The sequence below is a fragment of the Terrapene carolina genome, unplaced genomic scaffold (genome assembly GCF_002925995.2).
Source record: "Terrapene carolina triunguis isolate 2854851 unplaced genomic scaffold, T_m_triunguis-2.0 Scaffold210, whole genome shotgun sequence".
NCBI lineage: Eukaryota > Metazoa > Chordata > Testudines > Emydidae > Terrapene > Terrapene triunguis.
The window spans coordinates 51,108,311-51,128,665 of record NW_020664561.1 but is presented as its reverse complement, the minus strand read 5'-3'; the positions used below and the strand labels follow the sequence as shown (position 1 = coordinate 51,128,665).

Genomic DNA, 20,355 nt, shown 5'->3' with positions numbered 1-20,355 from the left:
TGAGGTCACACAGTGACAGAGATGGGCACTGTATTTATGTATTTGATTTGACATTAAAATAGGCTACTCTAGGAGCCTTGGACATTATTTGAAATAATATAATAAAAACAACAAGGAGGTCTGACTTCCACCCCACCCCAGACCACAGATGTTCCTGTGTGTTCTATTTAACAATATCCAGAAAAAGGAATTTCACTGGCAGCTATTGCACACTAATTTTGCAATTTAGACCCAAAAAACCCTACAGGCAGTACTTTTCCCCCTAGCATGCTGTCTACTTACCAAGTAGCTTAGTGCACTTGCCAGCTGTTTGGCTACTTTGAATTTCCAAGGAGTTGTAAGAACATCACTTTTCCGGTGCATAAAGAGATCCAGTGGCCCAAATTCAACAAACTCTTCAACCATGATATCTACAAAAATAGAGTCATGCCTTCAGTATGTAGCAACAGTATTATGTCTGAAATAATCCAAAGGGCATAACTGGGTCTTTCATGGAGAGCTACATTTTTTGGAGCATCTGCACCACACCACTGTGTCTGTACTAATGCTTTAAATCTGAAGTGAATTCACTGCTTGTGAAGGGTCCAGATTAACAAAGTGTTCCACTGGCCACATAATAGGTACAGTATGTGCATTGGCCCCCTCCTCAACCCTGACCTAGGAGATAACCTCTACTGGCAGGCAAAACTCCAACAAGTGGGAAGTCAATACCTTGCCTGGTCTCCTGACCCAAGGAAACCATTCTTATAAACACTGCCAGAAGATAGGTGGCATTAGGAGGAAAAACTCTGATATGATACAAAGCTGAAGGAAAGGCTCCTCATTCCAATTCTACCACTACTTTGATGATTATTTATTATTCGTACTGCAGTCATGGATGAGGACCTGTTGTGCTAGGCGCTGAACAAAAAGACTGACCCTTCCCTTAACGGCTTATGTCGTCACTTCATAAGAGCCACATTTACAGATTTTAAACGAACTCACTTTCTACATCGCGGACACAGACCCCGTGAAGGAAGACGATGTGTTTGTGGGAAATTTGCCTCATCGTGCTTGCTGTCTCAAAAAATGCCTATTAGAAAGTGAAAAAGTCAAAGTAAATACCAGCAGTTCAGTGGCTATTCTAAAGCAAGGCATGTAAAGAAACAACTGAATGCGACATAATATTATAAAGTTCAGGAAAGATCAATGTGACTCCTGTAACATGCAGGATCAACAACACGTTAAAGTGCTACATAAACACCGGTGCAGTAGAAGTGCTGTCGTTTAAACTTTATATACCGTGCCAACTCTTTAGCCAAGGTTTTTAAAGCATCTTATCAACATTAAGCCTCGCCACCCTCCTGTATAGTAGCAGCGCCTGTTCACAAGGAGTAAACTGAGGCACAGAGAGGTTAAGTGACTTGCTTGCGGCTACATGGTGAACCAGTGTCAGAGGTACTGATAGACTCTAGCATCCTGACTCCAAGCCTACTGCATGCAGGACCAGGGCCTAATCTAGTAGTTACAACAAATGCTTATCCTTGTGTATAGTCCACTGAACTCAGTGGGACTGCTGACTTGAGAAGTTACTTGCATGTGGGATCAGGGCCTGGATTTGTGACTCATCCGAAAAAACTGACTCCTGACTAAATTAGGTTGATCTTGTCAGGTGCATGAGTATTGCCAGGGAACGTTCGATAACATCTTGCATGCAAAATGCTAGCCTTAACTTTTCAACTTCCTCAGTTTTGTATGCAAACTAATTATTTAAATAATGAACATCTGAACATGAATAAGGTGGCATGGCTACTTGTTTGTACACTATGAACTGAAAAGAGGAAGAACTTGCCAAAGAAATGTCTCTGTGACTGGGGTCCAAGACTTTGAGGAGGACTTTTTTCTCTTTTTCATCCTGGTACCCTCCATTCTCATCTTCCTTATAATTGAGAATCCCAGAGTAAATCTGTGTTCTTGTTCCTCTTCCAAGGTGTTCATCCTAAAACGTAATGTATAACCAGCATTTTCAAACCAAGGCATCAAAGAAACAGGCGTAGAGCTACAAAAATACTTAAAACCACTCCTTGCAACCACTTAAAATTCCCTATTCCACTTGCTTTAGTACTATTCAGATTTCACCATCAGCAATCTGTCACCAAAGAGAAACTAGTAACATTTTACAGTAAGTGACAGCTCATAATTCCTCCTTTTGGTATTCTCTGAAAATGGTATTTTTTATCATGCTGAACTCATTTAGTATTAATAGGATGTCAGATATTAGATCTACATTAATACCAAACAAGTCCAGCATGATTTAATGTTGTTAGAATGAATATCCAATGAATTAATGATGACTGGCCTCTTATTTACAACAGGATGACATTGATGTATTACTTCAGTGTTACCAAAAAATTACAGCAAGTAATATTTCAATGGAACTCATTGTCAGGGATATTAGAAAAAACAGACGACATTTCCTCTCAAATTAACAGAGAATTCTCCTTGGATCTTTTGCAGAAAGGAAGTACGTATGTGCTGACTACTATTGCCGGGCAGTTCAGCTGTCCCTCCCGGCACTGCCCTGTGCTGCTCCTGCCTCTGCCTTGGAGCTGCTCCCGGGAGCCTCCTGCTTGCTGTGCGGAGGGGGGAAGGGAAGAAGAGGTGCTCATGTCAGCTTGTCCCCCTCTCCCTGCTCCTGCCCACTTCCTGCCCCCCATCTCCACAGAGCGGGGGAGGGGACAGACAGGGCTCAGGATGGATGGGACTTGCTGGCAGCAGCTGCTGTCTCAACTTGCTGATCTACTTTAAAAGGCAATGTACTTAGAGTGGGGTCAGCGTACTTAAAGGGGCAATGCGCATCTCTCTCTCCCCTACACAGGGTATGTCTCTCTGTCTCTCTCTCTGCCATGCTGTCTCTCCTCCCTCCACTCGTGCTGCCTTGTAGAGCGTGAGGCTACATTAACAACAATGTGTTAACTCTTGAGGGCTCAGCTGAGTGCTAGTTCATCATTTAGCAGTAAGGCATTCCCTGGGAAATATCCCACCCTCTTCCACCCTCTCACTTCACCACCTCAACCAAGCTTCACAATCATCATTGCTGTGTACAATATTAAATTATTTGTTTAAAACTGATAGTGTGTGTGTGTATTTTTATATATTAATATAAATATAAATATATTAACACATATATATAAATATATTAATGTAAATAGTGGGAGTTAGGTTCCAGGGAAATTTTTTTCACCAGACAAAAGACAAAAGCATATATATATAAATATATAGCATATATATATATATATATAGCATATATATATATAAATAAAATGTCTTTTGTCTGGTGAAAAAAATTTCCCTGGAACCTAACTCCCACTATTTACATTCATTCTTATGGGGAAATTGGATTCACTTAACATCGTTTTGCTTAAAGTAGCATTTTTCAGGAATACAACTACAACATTAAGTGAGGAGTTACTGTATTTGTTGACCCAAGCTCTGAGACTTGCAGCTGCAGGTTTTTTTTGGCAGTATAGACATACCATTATAGTCACCTAAATCCCACTGACTTTTGACAGACTTATGCTCCTAAATCCCTACATCGCTTCTGAAAATGGGACTTAAGCTCCTAAATCACTTAAATGTTCCTCCTGTTTCCTACTGGGCAAGATCTCAAGTCTTGGGTACCGTGTTTCTCTACTGAATCAAGCCTTTAAAAATATAAGACACTTTACAAAACAAAGTGCATTACGGTGTATGGGTGATAAAATTAAGATTCCCAAAACCAGTCTGGGAAATGTGTTTTTCCTTCCTGATGGAAAAACATGTACATAGGGTATTTCCTTCCTGCTATACAAGTGCCTATAACCCATCATTGCTAAAATGCTTGAGTTCATGTTGGGTGGCTTAACAGCTCTTTTAAACCAATAATAATTTTTTTAAAGTCTCTTTTGGGGGATGGGAGACCCTTTCACTGTTGAGATTTCATGTTATTTCCCTAGGCATGAAGGCTTTTCGTTCTTGTTTGGTTACATTAGGCAACTGAAAGGATCAGCAAAGCAAATTGATATTCAGCAGCTACTTACCTGCGTAACTTCTTCTTTGAGGATTCGATGGAAACTCAGTTGACCTAGAGGGCAAACAGGATGCCATTCCTGGCTTTTCTTTGTTGCCACTAACAAGTTAGAGATTTCTGGAGGATGGACAGGAAAGAGAGAAAACATTCTTTGCTGTAGTTTATTTTTTAATCTTAAATTAGCAATTCCTTACTTCTAATAGTTCCTCCAATAGTGGAGTTTTATCTTCCATATGCTAACTGCAAGCTAATATTCCCAGATAGTTTTAGGGGAAAATCTTAAAATATGATTATCTGGTCATGTAACTTCTCCTAGCATCTAACTATCACTTGGAAGAGAATCCAATAAAAAATGCCCATTTTTTAATCTCCCCATCATAACCTTAGCTAGCGTTGCTTTGTACAGCACCACAAAAATTGCCAGTACTCACTGCACTGAAAAATATACAGGACACAAAAGTGCATGTTAAGCACTGGCCTGCATTGGGGTTACTGCAACTCCACAATGCTTCAAGCAGAGCTCTGGAAAGCAACATAGACAGTGTTTCGTGGTGCTCCCTGCATGCCCTCTGGGCAACCCATCAAGTGGGTATAACCTGCACTCCATTCTGAGGGCAGCCAGTTCAGCTGGCCTGTATGGAGATGGTGAGAAAGCCCTTCTCCTCTCCAATCAGAATGGCTTGCACTTCAGGGAGTGCTAGCAGTCCCAGTGCCCAGAGTGCAAAAACTGTCACTTCGCCTTGGAAGTGGGTGGGGCCTCAGAATAAAGGCTCAGTGCGCACTCACCCTCCCTTGTGTATCCGTACAGAGAAAATCTACAATCTGATGTACGTACATATTTGGTCTTCTTGCACTCTACAGCAGCAGTTAGTTAAAGGTACACAAGTACAAAACACCATAGGGGCTTCAGATGCATGTGTCCCCTTTCTCATTGCCATTACAGGGAGTAGAACATGTCTCTCGAGGTCAGATTATGACTCTGCATTCTTACAATACTTTAGGAAGGTTATACAGACCTAAGACTGAAAAATGCTTTTCATTTCACACCAAAATTTCTTTACAAACATGTGGGTTTATTTTATTATTATTTTTAAAAAGGCAAACAGGAAGGGGAGAGACAGAACAGTGAACCTTCGGGATCTTGCCTCATTGGCAACAAGAGTTCCCATCACGGTCAAAAGACAAATTTACACTCACATAAACAGATGCAACTCTGATGAAGTCAGTGGGAGTCTTGGGTAAACAGGAGATACAAGTTTACCCTCCTATAATAATATTATTACTACAACTGCAAAAAGTATCTCATGAATTTAGGCTGTTTAAAATGTAATTGCTTTAATCTCTCAGTGCTCCAGACAATTATTATTGTTACTTTAGTTTCTGAAGCACTGTCAATGTTGTTACATAAGCAGTGCAACATGCCTTTCATATGTACAAATTATACTTCTCTAAACTTTTCACAAACTAAAAAGGTAGCTACTTTATCTGTTATTCCCCTTATTCTAACAGGAAACCATTATCTGATCAACAGGACCACACCACGTCCTTCCTCTTTCATAAAGTTCAGCTACAAGAAATTTGTACACTTTTAATAAAGTGACTTTAATGAAATTCACAACAACATTGCACAAAGCTCTGGTCTACTCCCATAACCAATTTTAAAACAAAGTCTGAAGTCCTTGCTCAGACAAAATTCCCAAAGACTTCAAAGTGTGTTCTACCCGAGTAATGGCTTCAGGATCAACCCCTTTCTCTTTTAATTATTATTATTATTAACACTTGATCTCAAGAACAAGTGATATTTAAACAAAAGGTCGTAACATGACATTCTGCCCTGCACGCTTTCTTTGATAGAACAAAGAACACAGTGGATGGCAGCACCCTTGCTTTTGTGGGGGTGGGGGAAGCCCCTAAATGATTACTGCTTATGTTTTACAATATTAAGAGGTATTTAAACAAGACTCATTATGAGTCAGTTGTGAGATTTTTTTTTTTTAAACCTTTCAGAGCTATAATAAAATAGTCATCTACTGTTGATACTACAGGGCTAAGTATTTACATGCTGAAGGCAATGTGTTACTTACTTTTAAAACTGTGCAAAAATTATGCGAGCAATTAGCAACAGCCCTTAAGCATCCTGTGCTGAGATCACACACTTCTCAAAAAATAATTTGTTCATCATACTTGCAGTACTATGAAGTACATAGTCTTTTTTATTAAAAAGGGCTTTTCTCCCCTGAAACAAGGACACTTTTTTTTTAAATTTTTAAATCTGTCAAAAAATAATTAAAAACACAGAACAAAATGCAAAGTCCCTCTGTGGTCAGAAATGCCTTCAGCTTCTCAAGAACAAAGTCTGAAGACAGAATCGCTACCTTTTGGTTTTGGCTGGCAGCATCTCTTCAGTGTAAAGCTTATGTTGTCCGTTCTAAGGGTCTGTCCCTTCAAGTGATCCATCAGTTCTTTTAAAGATGGGAAAAACTTATTTGAGCCATGAAGGAAGCAACCGTCTTTTGTCACCTCGATCTGGAAATTCTTGTATTGGATTGACTCATTTAACTTTTGCTATTTTAGGAAAAAAAGCAAAATGTTAATCAGAAAAATGAAATAATAGGACATGGCTGACAAGCACATCTGGGGCCAAATTCATCCCTGATGAGAGTCCAAAGAAGCCAGGGAAATTAAACCAGGGACCAATTTAGCACCATAAATCTACCCATGCCAACTTAAAGTCCCTGCTTTTAAAGTGGCATATACTAAAAATATAATGGGGCCAATTTCCCCAGTCCTTAATGGAGTAAAATTCCTAATAGTGTCAATTAAGGGTTGCAGAATTTGGACTTATGTCTCAAAATATAAATCTTTCCTAAAAACTCTAAATCCATAAATGATGGTTCAACTTACTACAATGAAGGATAGACTGTTCCAGATGCTGAGTGAAAAAGCCCTTTTAGATCTCAAATCTGAATAAGTTCTCCAGCTGCAATCCATATCCTTGGAGTACATTTTCAAATGTAGGTACCTACCACCTGTGGCTTTGAAATTCTACCCCCTTATCTTTGTTAATTTTAACAACTATGGACCAATTCTGCTTTCAGATCCATCCACACAACTACCACTGAAGTCAGTGGGAGTTGTACACGCATAGCTTGGGGCCAAACTCTATCTTCCAAGTTCTGTTTCTCTCTCCAGATAATTCATAAATGTTAAAGAAATGAGCCCAACAATGACCCTTGAAGGGCCCACTTAATAAGTGACTGCCTGACTTCCCAACATTTGTCTACAACCAATTTTCTATCCTGTTTATCATTCTGTCACTTTTTCCAAAATACTGTATGTTGTTAACTTCCTCTGTGATGCCTTGTCCAACACCTCATATCCAGGCAAACTACCCTCATCTAATGTCTCTATCAGTTGTCCAGAAAACCACGTAAAGAAACATTTTGAATACAGTGAGGAACTCTGACAGTCACTCTTCCTTCTGCAGATCTTTGAACATATATTTAATCCAACAAAAGCATCATTTTGGCTCTGACACTCAAACACCCTCCCGCATGGAGTTCCAGTGGGAATTCTGCATAAATTGAACCAGTATGACAGAGATACCACAGGTACTCATGGAGATTTACCCTGTGAGTAAGTAGGCTGTTGTGGCTATTGGGGTCACTTGTTAGTCAGACAGGATCACATGCACTAAGCTACTAAATTACATGTATATGGATCATGAGGAGTTTATAGCCTTTACTTGACTCCAACATCGTATGTGATGCTGGTAACTTCATTTAGTGATGTGTCCCAACATACCTGTGAGATTTCAGAACACGTCACTGTCATGAGGATGTGATTAAAGTCTGTACAGCTCCACCTCAGCACATACATCCCCTCCTCATTCCCTTCTTGTCTCAATTTGTTGATGGCATACTCTGTGCTGAAACAGTTAATACAAGAATGAGTATAATGGGCAAATGAGCAGTTACATTCCAAAGCTATTTTAATCAAATGTCCTCTTGAAAGCTACACTGTCTTTAGAACAAGAATGAGCAACTGCACTATACTAGCACTTACACTATTAAAACATACTTTATACTGTGTGCGTGTATACACACCTTAATTTGTTAACAAGCTTCCAGAACTGTATGCATGCAATAGCTTTGTTTTCTGTTTGTTGCATCTTCAAATTTTGAAGAACTATGCCTCTCTGCAGAAACAGTTGCCATTATGTTTTTATATGTAATTGTAGCCTATTACAAGTGAAATGTAGAATAGCACGATACAGAAGATAGAGTGTGATTATTATAAGCGCTCAGCAGTTACTCTGCTCCACTTGAAGTTGCTGGGAGTATTGCCATTTTATTGTTCACTTCAATAACAGAAGAATTAGGCCAGCAGTAAGTGCTTCTGAAAATCCTACCCTAGAGTTTCAAATGACTTACACCAGATGCTGTTCTCCTTCTCTCCCATCTTAGCAACATTTTAACAGATTGTCTCGAACTGAACATGCAAATATCTGGGAAACAGTTTGGAACTGTAAAAATAAATGCTGGTTTCCAGCAGTCTTGATCATCATCAATTAAGTCACCCTACAATCCTTTGCTAGCAAATCCCCGCTAGTCAAGAACCCTCCTAAATTTCCTCAGTTAGTTCAGGGTAGTGCTATGGCTTTAGGAGGGGGATAAATGTCTTTAAAAAAATCAAGCCAAAAGCATTTAAACTAACCAAATGGGCCCATGGCAGCCGTTTTTTATGTTGTGCACCATCAAAGGCGGAGCTACATCAGTGCAGAGATAGAGGTGGGCGTCTGCAGTAAGTCTGAAGTATCCATCTACTAAAGATGCAAATGACAAGGCCTCTTCGTGTGAAGAAAGTTTTAATTCCTAGAATAAAGAAGATATTTTAGTCAAGAATTATTGCAGTTCAGTTAAAAAATTAATAAAGGAGGGAAGGAGAGGGTTAGAATCTGGGAATTGATGTATGCTACTGTTTTCCCCAGGATTTTTCAAAGGGGAGGGCAAAATGTTATCCAAGTACCTACGGCACAAGGAAATATTTAGGAGGGCAACAGTGACCATTATATATCCCCAGATATCTTTTTGACAAGTTAGCATGGGTGAGCATATGGTTTCACTGAATGGTGGGCTACACACACACCCTAACCCTCCAGTGAGAGCCATGAGTGCAGAGTCTGGCACCCATGTGGGTCCCTCTGATTCAAAAGGACTTCTCCGGAGCATGCAGGAGGCCCACTCTGGATTTGGAGCCACACGTGTTTTGATTGTTCATTTCTAAATTCTGGCATCCAAAACAATCCTCAGCAGGAGGAAAACGCCAGGGTACTCTCTTTGAGGAATCCCATTATTCCTATGTTCGCTGATGCTCTTCTCCTGCCTCTTCCCCACCTGATCTTTCTCTTGGTCTCCTCTCCCTCCATGCTCATTGCTGTTTCTCTTCTTCCTCCACACTGCTTTTCTCTTGCCAAGGTGCATCCAGGGAGGTCACAGACCACTAACTATGAAGTGTGGTGGGGTTGTTTACCACATATTGGGGGGGCTTGGGTGGGGATAACAACAAGTGTGGTGGTATGGATAGTGACACGTACACAGCTGCATAGCTTTGGGGAAGAAAGATGTTTATCAATTTGTTCTTCAAAACAGAGCACTTTGTTTAAAAAAAAAAAAAAATTGTTGACATTACAATATTTGGTACCCATTAGATAAACAACAGGAGTGATGGTATTAATGGCACCACTTTTGTCCAGCAATACTGTCTCATTAGCTCATCCTTCTGCTGGAAAAGAGCTTACCGCACCTAAGCCCTTACCATCTTTTCGTGGTTCTGCTTGTTAATATTGATCGTGGACTCCTTTATGACAAGGAGTGTGATTTCAGGAAAATATGAAAAATTGTTCCATTCCTCTCGGATTTTGTTTTTTTCTTCATCCTTCTTGTTTTTGCTGTCTGATTTTTTCCTCTTTAGTTTATTATGTTTCTCTCTCTCAGGCTGTACAACCTGCAAACATTTTGGAATGAAAGTACCAGATAAATATTTTTTAAGCATTGAAGATACATTTTCATGCTAAAATTAATCTTGGGTGGATTTTTCAAACCATTGCCCTCAGAATTAACCAGTCACTCATGTCTTTAATGTGTATTTTATAAAGACATTCATTCTCTAAAAGACTATTTAGAGAAACAGGATTGAGAGCAAATAATTCATACATTCTGTGCCTGAGGAACCTCTTGATTCCAACTGGAAGAGGGTGTATGGAGCACATAAGGGTACAGGAATCCCAAGTCTGGTATTCACATCAGAGTTCACCAAAGAGTATCATATGAGGACTCTAATAAAAGCTTGTGACACTCTGGGCATCAACATCACTGTGAAATGTATGTAAAGATGCTATGCAAGGAGTTATGTATTTACGCTGGAAATTATGTTCTTAAGGTCTGTCTCAAGGGACTGGCCATCAGCAAAGGTGAAAAACAGATTTTCTGTCAGACAAGAAATGTTTGTCTAGCTGGCTGTTTACATGTAAATTCAGTATTGTATAGTTCACAATGGTCTCCTCTCACACATCTGAACCGAATGCTAATATAGGCCTGTGTGAGCTTCAGAGAGAAAAGTAACAGGAGGAAGTAAGCAGCTTGATTGAAAATGCTGGCGAGAACTTTGGGTGAGAGATGCTTCTTTAGACAGGAGGTTAAACCTGTTAGTTTACATATAAAACAAAATCATAACATGGTGATGAGGCTAATCATTCGTTCCCATCTCTTACATTGTTTTTTATTTGAATCTCTATTCTTTCTTAAATAAACTTCCTTTTGTTTTATAATGGCACTCACGTGCTGTGTATAATACAAGGGCATTCGTCAAAGAAAAAACTGATAAACGGAGGTACACTGTTCCTTTGAGAACAGGGGATCTGGGATTTCTGTGGGTATCCAGTGACTAGGGGCTGGATACTACAGGGGGACACTTTGAAAGGACTCAGGGGCTGGGGTCCTTCTGTTGTCAACCTGCAAGGCAAAGACAGTGCTGTGTAGCCCAGAGGAGAGTACTTCAGTGGCTGACAGGCTGGTTCTGTTAGGGACTTAAATATCCAGCCAGATTCCCTTGCTCTGGAAGCATGTGGTAACAAGGTGATTCACAGCTCTGGGCGCCGGGAGAAGTGTCACAAATTCCAAGCCTGGTTTTGCCAACAATTCATTGTGCAACCTTTGGCATGTCAGTTAACCTGTCTCTTTCTCCATCAGTAAAAAAGTAAATAATACTATCTACATAGTACTTAAGGGTAATAAAGGTTAGTTAATGTCTGCAAAGTAATTAACAAGTATTACAAAAACTCAGTTCAAAACTCACTAGCCACATTCTCCTCTCGATGCATGAACTCTCCATTGATATCTATTGGAATTCTGTGTGTAGTGTACACACATACAAATAACACTATAAAACAATCTTTTGAGAGGTCATTACTAACCCACCATATTTATTATGCCACAAGGAGGATCTCTAACTAGTAATTAGATAAAGGTTTTTCATGGTTAACTTGCCAAGACAAAGGAGCATATTCCCTATCCTCTGCACTCCTGCACATGCATCTTCCCACTTAGTTATATATATAAAACTTTTTCATTTATTATTATTGAGGTTGTAGTTCCCAGAATGTACCAAGCACTTTCCAAACCCAGAGGACAGGGTCCAAAATGCAAACCTACAAGGCAATTTGACATAGTCCTTTATCCTCCAGTGGCCCCCTTTTGGGCATAACTGTAAATCTGTGTGGGGACACAGTATACATGTAGTTATGGAAGGTGGCCTTATTTATGAATGTTGATATTGAGAGCAGCATTTTAAATACAGCTGACTTCAGAAACACAATTTACTGTTTGATTCATTTGCCCACACACCCACACCCCTACCTTTCATCGCTTGGATGGGTACAGAATATTACCACAAATCCCGCTTTTGAAATTCTACAGAGCAATATCTGGGTTTGGCTGATTTGGTACAGGTATTAATTTTCATTGTGACTTCTAGCACTCACAAAAACAAAGAACTAGTGCTGACCAAAGGCAGGCTTTCTGCCAGTTTCCTAATGCAATTCCGTCACCAACCTACCACGCCCTTCCTTTCCAAATTAGTAATCTCATCTTGTCCAAAAACTACGAATTGATCAAACCACAAGGAGGTTTTACAATACAGAGAAACGTTTTTGTGACCGCTGCACTTATTTCACTTACGATCTAAACAAGGTTACAATGAAGCTTTTCTAGAGGCAAAAGCTAGTATGTTTCCCACTTGCAAAGGACTACTGAGTTCTGCTAACCATCTAAAAAGAATGACAAGAACGCTACTAAACAAACCAAAGAGTCTGAAGTTGAAACTTCTCAATTAACTAATTTTCCAAAATAGATTCACGTTTTTTGCAGGCTTTCCCCTCCCCCACAAATAACCTCAGTCTTTTTGTCTGTGAATGGACACTCACATTTGGTTTGCGCCTCCACTGTATTCCATTATTTCCCGTCACCATCACTTCATACTGTGGGATGATCCCATTGTCTCCAAAATTAAATCCATGTTTTTCATTCTCTGTTAAAATACGCAATGATGAAGTCTCAAAAATTTCTGCTCCATAATGCTTAGTTAAAGTCTCCATTGTTGATAAGTATTTAACCTTCAGATCATGTGGAGAGACACTGCTATCGCAAATGGTTTTATTGTTAAACTCCTTAAGGAAATCCTTGAAAACATTGTTTATCCGAATTCTGGTTAAGATATTCCTTTGTCTGATGGTCTTGTTCAAAGTTTCAGGAATATAACGTTTGTAACTAGAAAAAAAAAAACATTGGAATATTAATATTGCTACCTCAATTTTCTGTTATAAAACTGCAGTTGGTTTACTGTAAAAGTAACTTACTGAAAACACATGCAGAGTTTCATAGTACATGTAAATAATGTTTTCACCCCTCAGCTCAGAGAGCGCCGAGAAGCAGTTTCATAACACGTGATATAATTGCCCCGTTTTTTACCTGACACAGATACAGACAGTAAGTAAACATTTGAAAACCTCAGATAAATGCAGGGGGTTGTCTCAAATCAGTGTTATCTCATTAAGATACATAGTAACAAAGCATTTAAGGAACAGTTAATTAAAATACATAGTAACAAAGTATTTAAGCTGCAGTTATTTTTTTCACTACTTTAGGCAAAAAAATTCTGAACTTGGTGCCCAAAGTTACCAAATTAAATCAATAGAAACGGTGGGTACTCACCGCCTCTGCCACTCAAGCCACATATTTAGGTGCCTAAATATGGACTTACTTTTGAGAATTTTGACCTTAACCTTTGATATAGCCTTTGAGAAATTTGACATTTACTTGGGCAATAAACTAACATTATAACCACCTACATAAACAGAGTTGTAATTATAATCAAGTAAATATATTTAATTATATTGCAAACTGAAATTAAAATCACAATATACCATTTACTAAAATGAAGTGGCGAGAGAGGCAAATTTGACTACACTACATGAAACTAAAACATTACTAAAATAGATTTAAAGGCTATTGTGTTCAATTTACCGTTGGCAGCCTACTAGTTAATAAAGTTGCTAATTCTGAGTCATCTATTGCTATAACAAACTGACACGTTGAAGTTACATGGATTCTATCAATACTCAAGACTTCATGGTTGTCACTTATACTGTGGCTTCATAAAATTCACTGTAGCCAGCAGGTAACAGAACTCAAGGGCATCTTCTAATTACATATCCTTACCACAAGGGCTAAAAGAGAATTGCTTTTAGCTGTAGTAACATCAGGGCTTATATCAGTGGTGGGCAACCTGCGGCCCGCGGGCTGCACGTGGCCCATCAGGGTAATCCACTGGCAGGCCGCCAAACCGTTTACATTTTCACGGCCGCCTGCAGCTTCCAGTGGTGGCGGTTCACTGTTCCCGGCAAATGGGAGCTGCGGGAAGCAGCGGCCAGCAAGTCCCTGCGGCCTGCACCGCTTCCCACAGCTCCCATTGGCCAGGAACCGTGGCCACTGGGAGCTGCGGGCAGCCATGCAAATGTAAACAAACTGTTTGGCGGCCCGCCAGCAGATTACCCTGATTGGCCGCGAGCAGCCTGCGGGTCGCAGGTTGCCCACCACCGGCTTATATCCTCTGTCGGATCAGCCACTAGAGGGCAAGGTGTCCATACACATTTCCGTAGGTCTAATAGTCTATCCAGAAGAGGGCAGTAGCATACACAGTACTGAGTATAGAGTTATCCTGACTAACCTGATATCCTTGGGAAGTTCTGGCAGCTTCATGTTTTTTTTGATGGCATAGTGAGAGATTGCAAGGACAGCCATTCCCAGACATTCATTTTCAATTTCATGTACCTCCTGATCATTTTTAGGGTCTCGAACTGGTGCCAGGCACTTCACCAAATCATATTGTCCCTTAATGGGAAGCAAAGAGAACAAGTTGCTTTAAAAATGTTTGCAATAGTCTATCTTCTGTATACCAACAAGGTCAACAAAATCATAGACCTACACAAGCAGCAGCAGAGCCTTCCAGAACAGCAAGTGCTGCCTTCTCCTGGACATAGACATATAAAATGGAACAAATAAAGATGCATCCAGGCCACCCTCACACTACAAATCTTGTCTTTTAAAATCTTCTTCTTGAGAATAAGCAGCAACAATGGTGCCTGACAAAAAAGGTTTTTTTTTTTTTTTCAATGGCAGTTTCTGTAGCACAGAAAGAGATCATACTTAGATGGTCACTAAAGCCCCAGTCCTCCACCGTGACGTGCAGGAACACCTGTGTACCTGCAGAGCCCCAGTGACTTCAATGAGACTCATTGTGGTCACAGGGGATCCCTTGAGCATCTCATTGCAAGACTGGGGCGTACACTGGTGCACACATCCCACTCAAATCCTTCCAAAGACCCCCACTCCTCAGTGTTGCCTAAAAAAATAACTGAAGAAAATAAACTTTTGTGGCACCCTGAAGATATTTACTGTCCAGTGCAGAATAGCCATGATCTTATTTCATTAACTTTGTCCTTTCTCACCCCATCCCTCTGTTTGTTACTCCTTGAATCACATCTTAAAGATCAGATTGTAAACTCTTCAGGGCAGTGATATTTTTTCTGACTTATACTGGAGTTGGGATTTTTATACTCCACTTCTTCTTTAAAAAATGGTAGTCCCCAAAAGTACAATTTTGTCAACACTCTAACACTGTCTGATAATGTTCGCTAGGGTGACAACCTATCCTATAGTTTAATGCACATCCTTTTTTTCCCCCAGTGACCAAATAAAGAGCTATTTTAAAAAAAAGGATTATAAAAGTTTTCAAGCAATAGTTACATAGACTATGATACACTGTGACATATGTATGATCATTTAATGAATAAAACATTGTGGGGTGATGCCTCTTAAAAAAATCTCTGCTCCATATATTCTATGCAGTTCTCTTGTTTCCTTCAAAAGTGATTTCTCAAATGTTCATTCGGCTGTCGTTTACGTTATATTTTCTTTATTGTGGTTTCACAACTAAGCAACACACTATCACCCTAACAGCTCTCTTCAGACTTATCTTGCTTCTAAAAAGGGACAGTCAGCTTTGAAAGTCACACTTCTGTCTGAAAATTTTGTAGCCACTATAGTTACAATTAACACCTAAGAGTACTATAAAGATGTTAGCAACAAAACATTCCTTATTTTTTTCCGGTTTGTTTACTTTGTGCATTTCACAGCACTCCACCAATTCAGTCTCTATGAATGGTCTATTTCCCTGTTTCCTTTGTATAGTTAATTTCTTCTATCAACATTATCTTTTGTTTTCTGGCAGCAATGTATTCGGTATTGTAAGAAGACAGAATCCCTGCCTCAAAGTGCTTACTCTCTTTTTAAAAATAAATACACAAAACAGAGACAGCAGATAGGGAAAAGGGAACTACAAATAAAGAAAGCCAGCTGGTAATTGAGTGCTTTTGTTATCAGGACTCAGCCAAAGTTTTAACTCCATACAATTTTTTTTAGAAGTATACTTCTATATTCTATATAGATATGCAGGCTGTTCCAAATTACCCTGATGTTATCTGTTGGCTAGCAGAGGTTGCACTTTTAGACTGAGGAATAGCTTTCCAAGAGAAAAGTGGAAGCTCCATGTTTTTGGACATTTTAAAACCAGACTGGATAAAACACCAGAAAATATACCATAAGATATAATCAAACACTGATAAATGAGGTGGATCTCTACCTTTAATTTCTTTGGGAAGATTGTTCCTTAAAACCTGAGAAAGGGATAGTTTTATGCAAGCATATATAAAGCATATAACCATTTCAACCACAGGAAAAATGCTTAAGGCTTTTTTATACAATGTCTTACCTGTGCAAAGAGATATTCTAGCGAATTTGCATCAAGGATAGGGGTTCCGTCTGGCACTAGTTTCTTCTCATAGGAATTCTTTTGTTTCTTTGGAGATGTGTCAAGGATAGGAGTTCCATCTGGCAGTAATTTCTTCTCATAGGAATTCTTTGGTTTCTTTGGAGAATGCCTCCAGACTGATGGCTCATTTTCACTTGTCCCATGCCAGTTCATAAAATAATACCTTGAGAAAGAGTGATGAACTTTAAAAACTGAGGAGAGCCTCAGTGTATTTTGGATACCTATTTTTGAACTGTTTAAAATAAATGTTTAGTAATAAGTCAACATCCTTAATCTTTCTAATCTCAAATAAAATATTACACTGGCCCAAAATACTGGACCCGTGCCAAAACAGCATTCCCGTCTAAGGGACCAGTGAAAAAAGATATTATTAAGCTCTGATAGTTTCAGCTTTCAAACAGCATATAGCATTCATGTTATGCTTTGGTAGGTAATACTGGCCATTAAAATCACAATAGCCTGGGTCACCATCCTGTTTCTTCCCTGTGCAGCCCACCATATAAAACACACACCAATTTTAAAATGCTTTTAGCTGCCACTATCTCAAGATTTGCTTGAACTAGGACCAGTGTTGTTTATCACACGATATCTTGGAATCTCTCATTTCTGGTGGTTCCAACCATTAAAGCTCCAACTCTTGGCATTCATGAAAATATGGCTACTAAAAATCAGGCTAGAATTGAAAGGGCGAGACTAATCTGAACAATTCAGTTTTAAAGGGATGCAATCAAATTACAAAATATATTTGAAACAAACTTCTTAGCCTGCTGGAATGTTACTAATGATACCCTGAGGGTGGGATTTTCAAAGAGGCCAAAGAGAGTGAGGAATTCAAATCCCACTGAAACGGAATGAGAGCTGGGTGCCTTAATGCTTCCCTCCCTACCCTACTCCAACATTAAGCTCCTTTAAAACCATCTCAGTTTAAATGATGCAAGGTGAAATCCTTTTAAAAATCCATATTTACTTTTTCAGTTAAGTAAAATTTAGTTAAACCAAGTCTGGATTAACACATCCTTTGCCATAATTCTTACTTTGCTCATTAAATATTTACACTTAAAAGAACATAACAAACTTCATCAATTGCAAAGTTTTCAGAGTGCTCTGTAAGAATGTTAAACGTTGAACATGTACGGATCCAGTCCTTATTCAACTGTTACTTCAACATTGTTCACTAATGACTCACGTTAACAGAGATCTGAAATGACAATTTCTAATGGGGTGAAAGTCAGTACTTACACTGAATGCCATCTTGTTTGTTACACAGACTTCTGCAAACCTTTGACAACCTTTAGAATCTTAAACAGTTTTGTCTGTCTAAACCTGCATGATAAGTAACCTTAGAATGCTATTTTGTGGTTGAAATGAGGTAAGATTAGATATCTTAATGTACTTAAAGGTCAAGTGAACATGGAAAACTACAATAGCTACTGCACGTACCGAAGAGAAGGTCACATGCATAAAGCTACATTAAAATAAAGTTAAGGGTTTCTTTGGTGGAAAAAGCTAGTGCACATTCTCCGTAAATCAGGCAGTTGAACAAAACTACAAACTTTTCACAAAAATACTCAAAAGGGAATTACTTTACCCTATTATGGATTATTAACTTACAATGTTCAAAATGTGCAAAGTGCCTTCGAGCGCAAAAAAAAAAGTAGAATGTGGGCATTGGGGGAAATTAGGTCCCAATTCTGCAATGAGCTCTGCTCAGATCTCTGTATATGTGAAGCTCAAAGCAGGATCAGGCCCTTAGTGATTAATGAAAATAATGACCTTTGACATTTCAATGGGTGTTTCTATTAAGGATGGTTTAATTATCTGCATCATACTCCAATAACTTAAAAGGAAGCAAATAAAGTATTGGTCAAATTTAAGGACAACTTGATATAGAGATGAGACATTCTATATTGTGTGTTTGACTCTTCTTCTCCCCCTCTCTCCCCATCCCCGACCATCTAATGAACTCCTGAAAAAAGCCTGTGTATGGTGCGCAGGAAATGGTAATGCATGGGAACTCCTATAATGAATATAAAAAACTCAGTTTGGAACTTTTACATTCTAAACACAAGGCTCATGAGATAGTTTTCTTATCCCTTAATAGCAGGCAATTACTCTGTTTTCTATACTTTTATAAAAAAAACACTGCGGTTAACCCCATTACTTTTTTTTGGTGATTCCTGTATTGATATTCTAACAGAGGTCAGAATTTGGCCCTTTACATATAAAATGACTTTTGTATTTCAGTAGTGTCTAAAAGCTCTAACCAAGATCAGGCCCCATTGTGCTAGGCACTGTATATTGAGAATAAGAGACAGTTAGTTCCAGCCCTGCAGAGTGTGCATTCTCTCACCCTTTGTCTGTTTAGATTGCAAAGATTATTATCCCCTTTTTTTAGAGACTGAGTGATTTGCCCAGGATCACACAGGAAGCCTGTTGCAAAACTGCGAACTGGACCCACAACTGGACTAACTTGCCTCTAATACAAAAAGCTCCAACCAACTCTGTTCTTAGAAACAAGTTTATTTTTGAAACATATTGTACCTTTCTTTTCATGGAAAATAAAATAATAGAAAGTACGATTTTAAAAAAACAGTAGGTTCTATTTAATTACCGTACTGGAATAATTTAACTCTTTCTGATCAGCTTGTGTGTCATTTAACCAGGATGCTACAAAATATTATGGTTTCTTATGTTGCAGACTTAAGAAAGGGGTTCTTCAAAAATAACCAAGTATAAACGAGATAGGTCTAAAGTGTAAGCTGCTGCTATGTACATGCTCTGAAGATTGACTGATATTATATGGGAAAAAATATCTCACTCACCAAAAGCCCTAATTAGAATCTTTCAATGGTGGCACAGAAACCTAAACATCTAAAGCATTTGGAATGACTGAACCATGTACTTTCATCATATTTATATATATATTATACACACAAAAATGATATTAAAAAAAATCCAAGTTGCAAAGTTAAGCACTCAGAACTCAGGAAATGCCAGAATTAAAAGATGCCTGTTCAACCTTAATTCAGACTCCTTATGTGCATCCATAGATACATATATAAATATGATGAAAGTACATGGCTCAGTCATTCCAAATGCTTTAGATGTTTAGGTTTCTGTGCCACCGTTGAAAGATTCTAATTAGGGCTTTTGGTGAGTGTGATATTTTTTCCCATATAATCCACAGGCTCTTCTGCCCAATCCCCACAAATTTGACCCATTCTGCTCCATCCCCTCCAACCAGTGCTAGTCCAGTCCTGTCTCTTCACCACCACTGGCTCCTTGTCCCAGTCCTATTCTCCTTACTTTGCCAGTCCCAGTCTCCTCTCCTCAGACTTCTTATCCAAGTCCCAGTCACTCCCTACTCCTGACTCCTCATCTGATCTCTCTCCCCCACTCTAGCCTCTAATCAACCCTCCCACCCAGGCCATGTTCCCAGTCTCCACTGGCTCTCAGTCCCAAACCTCTCACCAGACTCCTGGTCCAACCTCAGTATTCCCCCGGCTCCTAGTCCGAGTCTCTTTGCCCATCTCCATACCCCAGCTCCTCATCAGATTTGTCTCCCCTCACCTCCTTCCCCCTCCCGCCCCCCACTTGTTCATATTCAGTCTCTTTGCCCAGACAGTCGCAGTTTCCTCTCATAGTTCCCAGGCTTTTTGTCCCAATCTACTCCCTATCCAGTCCAGCTCTTACCCCTCTGCATTCAAGGTCAGGCAGCTTCCCCCTCCATACTGCCTGGGCCCAGCAGGGAGGTCACAGATAGCACAGAACAGTCTCCATGCTCTTAGTTCCAGTGCCCAGGCTTGGCCCCAACATGGCCCACAACAGCTCAGAGCTGCAACTGTAGGGAAAATCCTGCT

At 39.4% G+C, this 20,355-nt stretch overlaps 1 protein-coding gene across 3 annotated transcripts in view; it reads right to left on the bottom strand.

The window, feature by feature from the left end:
- Positions 1–20,355, bottom strand: part of LOC113407185 (tyrosine-protein kinase JAK1-like) — an 87,018-nt gene that overhangs the window by 9,447 nt on the left and 57,216 nt on the right. For all 3 annotated transcript variants that reach the window (XM_026655315.1, XM_026655316.1, XM_026655317.1), the window contains 11 exons: positions 16,436–16,658; positions 14,333–14,496; positions 12,531–12,873; positions 9,866–10,054; positions 8,765–8,922; positions 7,853–7,976; positions 6,424–6,613; positions 4,059–4,165; positions 1,832–1,978; positions 985–1,072; positions 283–410 (listed from right to left, as the gene is read on the bottom strand). In XM_026655315.1, the coding sequence (XP_026511100.1) occupies positions 283–410; positions 985–1,072; positions 1,832–1,978; positions 4,059–4,165; positions 6,424–6,613; positions 7,853–7,976; positions 8,765–8,922; positions 9,866–10,054; positions 12,531–12,873; positions 14,333–14,496; positions 16,436–16,658 (1,861 nt within the window). The remainder of the gene's footprint in view (positions 1–282; positions 411–984; positions 1,073–1,831; positions 1,979–4,058; positions 4,166–6,423; positions 6,614–7,852; positions 7,977–8,764; positions 8,923–9,865; positions 10,055–12,530; positions 12,874–14,332; positions 14,497–16,435; positions 16,659–20,355) is intronic.